Source organism: Oncorhynchus gorbuscha, linkage group LG15 (genome assembly GCF_021184085.1).
Source record: "Oncorhynchus gorbuscha isolate QuinsamMale2020 ecotype Even-year linkage group LG15, OgorEven_v1.0, whole genome shotgun sequence".
Classification (NCBI taxonomy): Eukaryota; Metazoa; Chordata; class Actinopteri; order Salmoniformes; family Salmonidae; genus Oncorhynchus; species Oncorhynchus gorbuscha.
The window spans coordinates 68,814,059-68,822,276 of NC_060187.1; the positions used below are offsets into that span (position 1 = coordinate 68,814,059).

Genomic DNA, 8,218 nt, shown 5'->3' on the forward strand with positions numbered 1-8,218 from the left:
TTTCCAGTTGGTCGATGACCCTGAGCTGGCCAACTCCACCCATCCATCCCCCTCTCCATCTCCTTCATCCTCCCATCCCTCTCTCCTCCTCCCCTCTGTTCACCTCTCCTCCCTTCATCCCCCTCTCCTCACCCTCCACTTCCAGGTAGACGTTGGACACAGGAAACCCCAGTATGTCCGTGACCTTGAACTGTCCGACGTCGCTGGCCTTGACCTGGTCCAGGATGACCACAGACGGATCCAGAGAGATCCGCCCCACCAGATCCAGGTCTGCTGGCACCTAACATCAACCAAGAGCCATGGTCGGTTCAAAAGTTCAATCACTTTACTTCAACATTGTAAGACAACTTTTATTATTGGCAAATAAAAGTAAATCACTTGGATATAAATGTTTGGTAACACTTTACTTCAAGCCAACAGGTATAATGCATTATAAGACTTTAAAAAAAATGTAACCTTTATTTAACTAGTCAAGTCAAGAACAAATTCTTATTTTCAATGACGGCCTAGGAACAGTGAGTTAACTGCCTGTTCAGGGGCAGAACGACAGATTTGTACCTTGTCAGCTCGGGGATTTGAACTTGCAACCTTTAAGTTACTAGTCCAACACTCTAACCACTAGGCTACCCTGCCACACTAGGCTACCCTGCCGCCTTCTCATAAGCACATATAAGTGATAATGTACTATTACCATCCCACAGTGCGCTATAGGGAGTAGCATTAGGGTATTATTTGAGTGATTTTAAATCAGTCGTTCCAGTACCTTTAACTCTCCCCCGTCCAGGATCTGTCTGGTTTTTAAGTCATAGTCGGGCGTGTAGAACAGATGCACCATGGAGGCATTCAGAATCAGGTTGATCTTCAGGGTGCCAGCGTACGGCAGCTTCACAAAGTTCTGGTGTTCTGGGAGACAGAGGGACAGAGATAGACAGAGACAGAGGGGGAGAGAGACAGAGAGAGAGACAGAGGGAGACAGAGAGACAGAGAGACAGAGACAGGGACAGGGACAGAGAGAGAGACAGAGGGAGACAGAGAGACAGAGAGAGAGACAGATACAGTGACAGAGACAGAGGGACAGATACAGAGAGACAGAGGGACAGAGAGAGAGACAGATACAAAGACAGATACAGATACAGATACAGAGACAGAGAGAGAGACAGAGGGACAGATACAGAGACAGATACAGATACAGAGACAGAGACAGAGACAGAGAGACAGATACAGATACAGAGACAGAGAGAGACAGAGGGACAGAGAGAGAGACAGATACAAAGACAGAGACAGAGGGACAGAGAGAGAGACAGATACAAAGACAGAGACAGAGACAGAGACAGAGACAGAGACAGAGGGACAGAGGGACAGAGACAGAGACAGAGACAGAGAGACAGATACAAAGACAGAGACAGAGGGACAGAGAGAGAGACAGATACAAAGACAGAGACAGAGACAGAGACAGAGACAGAGACAGGGACAGAGGGACAGAGGGACAGAGACAGAGACAGAGGGACAGAGAGAGAGACAGATACAAAGACAGAGACAGAGGGACAGAGAGAGAGACAGATACAAAGACAGAGACAGAGACAGAGGGACAGAGGGACAGAGACAGAGACAGAGGGACAGAGAGAGAGACAGATACAAAGACAGAGACAGAGGGACAGAGAGAGAGACAGATACAAAGACAGAGACAGAGACAGAGACAGAGACAGAGACAGAGGGACAGAGGGACAGAGACAGAGAGAGACAGAAGGGGAGAGAGAGATAGAGACAGAGACAGAGAGAGAGAGAGAGAGAAGGGGAGAGAGAGACAGAGAGAAGGAGACAGAGGGAGAGAGAGACAGAAGGGGAGAGAGAGATAGAGAGAAGAAGAGAGACAGAGGGAGAGAGAGACAGAAGGGGAGAGAGAGATAGAGAGAAGAAGAGAGACAGAGGGAGAGAGAGACAGAAGGGGAGAGAGAGATAGAGAGAAGAGAGAGACAGAGGGAGAGAGAGACAGAAGGGGAGAGAGAGACAGAGACAGAAGGGGAGAGAGAGACAGAGGAGACAGAGGGAGAGAGAGACAGAAGGGGAGAGAGACAGAAGGGGAGAGAGACAGAAGGGGAGAGAGAGATAGAGAGAAGAAGAGAGACAGGGGGAGAGAGAGACAGAAGGGGAGAGAGACAGAAGGGGAGAGAGAGAGAGAGAAGAAGAGAGACAGAAGGGGAGAGAGAGACAGAAGGGGAGAGAGACAGAAGGGGAGAGAGACAGAAGGGGAGAGAGACAGAAGGGGAGAGAGACAGAAGGGGAGAGTGATAGAGAGAAGAAGAGAGAGGGGGGGAAAGCGAGAGGGGGGATTTAACAAACAAAACATTTTGGAACACAATACGCAAAATAGATAACTCACTTCAGAAAATCACATCCATTTAAAGCTGCAATTTTTAATGGTGAAACTGCCACATCTGTTCGCAATATTACAATAAAGAAGAAGTTACTGCAAAAAACACTGTTTTTTCCCCTCTGACATTATTGCACGTGCGATAGAAGGGCAGAATATGTACTGCAAATGTTTTACCAGGTTGTGCGGCTCTCCTCACCTCTGCTTCACCAAACAAAACAAATACAATAACAACAGCGCTGGGGAGGACAGTGGCGCTGATCCCCTACTGCGGATTCCATCTTTAAACCCATTGATGACTAGCATTACAGCCAACTTGCAGCAGGTTGGAAAAAAAGACCAAGGTCAAGGTTGGCCACAGAAGGTAGAGGGAGGATGAAAACAAACCTTTGACATTTAGGCAGACCTTCCTCATGATCTTCAGGTTCGTGTCTCTGACGGTGTAGCTTCCCTCATCGGCGCCTGTCACGGCGTGGAGGGTGACCCGGTGCTCGTTGACACTCAGGCGCCCCTGGTACCCGTCTCTGGAGAGCCCTTCTCGGGTCATCAGCACCAGGGGCGGCCTGAAGGGTTAATGGAGAACCATGATAGAACTTGCAATCAAAACAGTCATGATATTGATCAGAATAACAGAATGATATAATGTAATGATTATCAATATGATAATTATCGTTAATTATGTTATCGCGATAACCATGCTACTATCATGACAGCCACAATAGTATCACAATATCACGATCCCGTGATATTATCGCAATAACCACAACATCGTGATAATCAATGTTGATGGGAGACAGTAAATCCTCCTTTGCGGAAAGCAGAGAAGTTTACATTTTGACAGAGAAACAACTGTACCTGGAGGTCAGGTTGGCCTCCACAGCACTGGGCCTATACTCCAGGGTGATGGGAGCCTCCACCCCCACCAGCTGGATGTGGTAGTTCTCCCCATACTTAATGTTCTGCTCATTGGAACAGTCTAAAAGACAGAGAAAGGGGTGGGAGAGGCAGGGACAGTTAGATACAGAGAGCAAGAGAAGGAAATGAAGGTATAAAAGGGGAGGACAAGAGATCAGGAAACAGAGAGAGAGAAACAGAAAGGGAAGACAAAAGAATGAGAGAGAACCATGTGAGGAAAACAGAAGAGAATGACAGAGAGGAGAAGAACAAGAGAGAGAAAAGGAGGATAAAGATAGAAGAAAAACAGCAGGGATGGACGGATGGGAGGGATGAACGGACGGATGGGGTGGTTAAATAGCTGCATAATTACTGCCTGGTGTATGCAACATGCTGTTAACAACACACACCTCCTCTCCACACACTGTTAACTCCATATGACGCTGTCAAGGCTCCACACAGCGAGCCAGCTCCACACAGCGAGCCAGCTCCACACAGTTAACTGCATCATTTGATATCAGACAACTGCATCAACTGATATAGCATTCTGATGCACGACTGCAAAGTCAATGACGTGGCATAAAACCATTAGTTGTTGCGTGCAGTGTGACTGATATAGACAGCCTGGAACGCCAATCCATGCAGATGTCATGACGTTGGCCTGGGGGTAGGTTTATGACAGTCATAAATACCTTCCCCCCTTTTTCCTCTCTCTACCCTACTGATGTAACATAGAGATTCTGGGAACATCAGAAGGTGGGGGGGAAATTAACTATATTCTGGTAATCCGACCAATTGAACATATGCGGTGGTACTTAATGAATATGATGTCAGTTCAGTTGTCATCTGAGACATTCTCATCAATGAGAAGATGACATAAACTCTACAGTGGAAAGTCTACACATCAGAGTTATCGGATTCACATGGAATTGTTATTCAATTTAAATGTTTGAATATGAAATTATTCTACTCTGAATGGGATGAAATGTGATTTTAGCTTCTAAAATGTGAGATTTGGGTTTTCATAAGGTAGAGTTCTGCTCAATCAGTGGCCCGCCTCTGTGAAGGGACTTGGGCTATAAATCTTTTTAAACACGCCTTTTCTCCGTCCTATATAAAGCCTTGACGACAATATAACCTCCTGTTCCGAGGATGTGAGGACGACGGTCTAATGGTTCAGATAATAACTACAGAACGAAGCCAACATTCGCGTGAGCTTTGGTTGCGAATGGTATGAACTTTGAACTCTTATTCACTACAGAAGTGATACCTCCTAGCCGTTGAGTTAGCAACAGCAGCTGCAAATGCAGGTTAGGAAGGAACAGACAGAGTATCAGAGTATCTACCACACAATGACGTTACTACAACGTATCCAATTTACCAGCAGAGACATTCTTCAAAGGACAAAGGACTCGGTTGGGCAACACGGCCTTCCATCTACCACCAACCTACCGAAGCGCAGCTCAGTGTAAATATTTATGCATTTTCCTTTTCCAAATGGGCGGTAATTTAGAATGCATAAGATTCTGTATTTACGATAGCACAGCTTCACCCTTTGTTCCTCAGTCTTCCCACTCTTTCACTCAAACCCAGCCCTTTTCTTTTGCGTAACCAGCTGTCATATATGTTCCGCCCGCCAGGGACGTTTTCCTTTATGACGTCATTTGTAATCAAGTTATGAATGAATTATGTGTACATGTAATTCTGTGTGATTAGTTAGGTATTTAGTAAATAAATAATTAAACCCAATTTTGTATTGCTGATTCAACTTGTTAGCCAGGGATTGTGCAGATAACTAATCATTTACAACTTTCAGATGAGACTGAATTAAGATGACGATTAATATTGACTGCTATTGATGTAAAATATTACTAGGTCTTTAAGAGTTTATTTGGAAGATAACAGCTCTATAAATATTATTTCATGGTGCCCCGACTCTCTAGTTAATTACATTAACATGATTAGCTCAATCAGGTAATATTAATTACAGAGAAATTATTTTATACACTTAATCCGGCACAGCCAAAGACACGACACAGAGCAAAGCTCAGTCTTCTCAGCATTACCAAGTCATCATTCCTCTCTGACTGTGTGTATCTGTGTCCCCTCATTTAAGAACAAATCCTTATTTACAATGACGGCTTACCCCGGCCAAATCCGGACGACGCTGGGCCGCCCTATGGGACTTCAAATCACGGCCGGATGTGATGCAGCCTGGATTCAAACCAGGGACTGCTGTGACGACTCTTGCACTGAGATCCAGTGCCTTAGACCGCAACGCCACTTGGGAGCCCCTACATGGCCCTGGTCAAAAGTAGTGCACTGTATAGAGATTAGGGTGCCATTTGGGACACAAACTGGGTCTTCCTCATCCCATTACAGTCAGATACTTAGTGCTGTTCAGAACATTGCTGCTGTGCTAGCCAATAGGGATGTACTACACTAATACAGTAGTGCTCATGTGTAGCTGTAAAAGGCTTGGCCTGTTGACCGAACTGACAACATGATTAAATCACGAAATGAGCGGAAACAAGCTGTGTCTAGACTGAGACAGACAGATGATTTGAAGCGCACACAGCCACGGTAGCAGGGCAGCATGTTTGAGAGAGAACACCAGTATCAATTTAGTCCTAATGATTTAGACTGAGTCAAGACTCCAAAACTCAATGTAAAACGCACAGTATGTCTGCATCCCAAATGGCACTAAATGACCTATTTAGTACTTTTAACCAGGGCCCATGGGGGTGCAAACTATGGTGTCTGACGATGAAGGTCTTCCAACCGTCCAACCTTCCTCCCAGAGAGCATCTTTCCTACTTCCAGCCCTCCTCCCAGAGAGCAACTTTCCTACTTCCAACCCTCCTCCCAGAGAGCATCTTTCCTCTTCCAACCCTCCTCCCAGAGAGCAACTTTCCTACTTCCAACCCTCCTCCCAGAGAGCATCTTTCCTACTTCCAACCCTCCTCCCAGAGAGCAACTTTCCTACTTCCAACCTTCCTACCAGAGAGCAACTTTCCTACTTCCAACCTTCCTACGAGAGAGCAACTTTCCTACTTCCAACCTTCCTCCCAGAGAGCAACTTTCCTTCTTCCAACCTTCCTCCCAGAGAGCAACTTTCCTTCTTCCATCCTTCCTCCCAGAGACAACTTTCCTTCTTCCAACCCCCCTCCCAGAGACAACTTTCCTTCTTCCAACCCCCTCCCAGAGACCACTTTCCTTCTTCCAACCCCCCTCCCAGAGATAACTTTCCTTCTTCCAACCCCCCTCCTCGGACCCCATACCTCTGACGATGAGTGTGATGCGTCGGACCTCTTCCGGCTGTTCGTTGTTCTTCACCGAGTAAGTCCCCTCGTCCCCCTCGCCCACGTTCGCTAGGATCAGGTGACTGAGCTGACTGTTGAGCTTGGCACGGTTACCGACCACGGACCCACCCCGCATCAGGACCACCTCAACCCCCGCCTTGGCACTACTGGGCTGGAACAAAACCTCTGCAGCCAGGGAGGGCAGCTGCAGATGGAAGTCCTCCCCAAAGAACATGGTCTTCTGGGAGTCTTCTTTACCTGGGAGGTGGTGGGAGGGTATGTTTAACATTTCCACAGAAATGCATCACAAAGCTTAGTACTATATCATAACTAATGATGCATTGATAACAGATGGCAGGGATGCTTACCTTTCAAAGGGGCCGACAGAGCTACGGACAAAGAGAAAAGAGGTTGGTGATATTTCATATTTATGCATAGAAATGTAATTCATCAAATATGTTAGATATATGACCGATAACTATACACACACTACTCTGGACACACACACACACACACACTACTCTGGACACACACACTACTCTGGACACACTACTCTGGACACACACACACTACTCTGGACACACACTACACACACACACACACTACTCTGGACACACACACTACTCTGGACACACACACACTACTCTGGACACACACACACTACTCTGGACACACACACACTACTCTGGACACACACACACACACTACTCTGGACACACACACACACACACACACACACACACACTACTCTGACACACACACACACACACACTCTGGACACACACACACACACTCACACACACACACACACTACTCTGGACACACACACACACACACTACTCTGGACACACACACACACACACTACTCTGACACACACACACACACACTACTCTGGACACACACACACACTACACACACACACACACACACTACTCTGGACACACACACACACACACACTACTCTGGACACACACACACACACACACACACTACACTGGACACACACACACACACACACACTACTCTGGACACACACACACACACACACTACTCTGGACACACACACACACACACACACTACTCTGGACACACACACACACACACACTACTCTGACACACACACACACACACTACTCACACACACACTACTCTGGACACACACACACTACTCACACACACACACACACTACTCTGGACACACACACACACACACTCACTCTCTGACACACACACACACACACACTACTCTGGACACACACACACACACACTGGACACACACACACACACACACTACTCTGGACACACACACACACACACACTACTCTGGACACACTCTGGACACACACACACACACACACACACTACTCTGGACACACACACACACTACTCTGGACACACACACACTGGACACACACACACACACACACACACTCTGGACACACTGGACACACACACACACACACACACTACTCTGGACACACACACACACACACACACACACACACACACTACTCTGGACACACACACACACACACTACTCTGGACACACACACACACACACACTACTCTGGACACACACACACACACACACACACTACTCTGGACACACACACACACACACACACTACTCTGGACACACACACACACAC

The 8,218-nt window shown here is 46.8% G+C and overlaps 1 protein-coding gene across 4 annotated transcripts in view; it reads right to left on the bottom strand.

The window, feature by feature from the left end:
• LOC123997881 (netrin receptor DCC-like) overlaps positions 1-8,218 on the bottom strand; it is a 33,473-nt gene that overhangs the window by 4,889 nt on the left and 20,366 nt on the right. For all 4 annotated transcript variants that reach the window (XM_046302536.1, XM_046302534.1, XM_046302537.1 and 1 more), the window contains exons 3-8: positions 6,936-6,956; positions 6,547-6,825; positions 3,227-3,347; positions 2,759-2,934; positions 764-903; positions 133-280 (exon numbers count right to left, since the gene is read on the bottom strand). In XM_046302536.1, the coding sequence (XP_046158492.1) occupies positions 133-280; positions 764-903; positions 2,759-2,934; positions 3,227-3,347; positions 6,547-6,825; positions 6,936-6,956 (885 nt within the window). The remainder of the gene's footprint in view (positions 1-132; positions 281-763; positions 904-2,758; positions 2,935-3,226; positions 3,348-6,546; positions 6,826-6,935; positions 6,957-8,218) is intronic.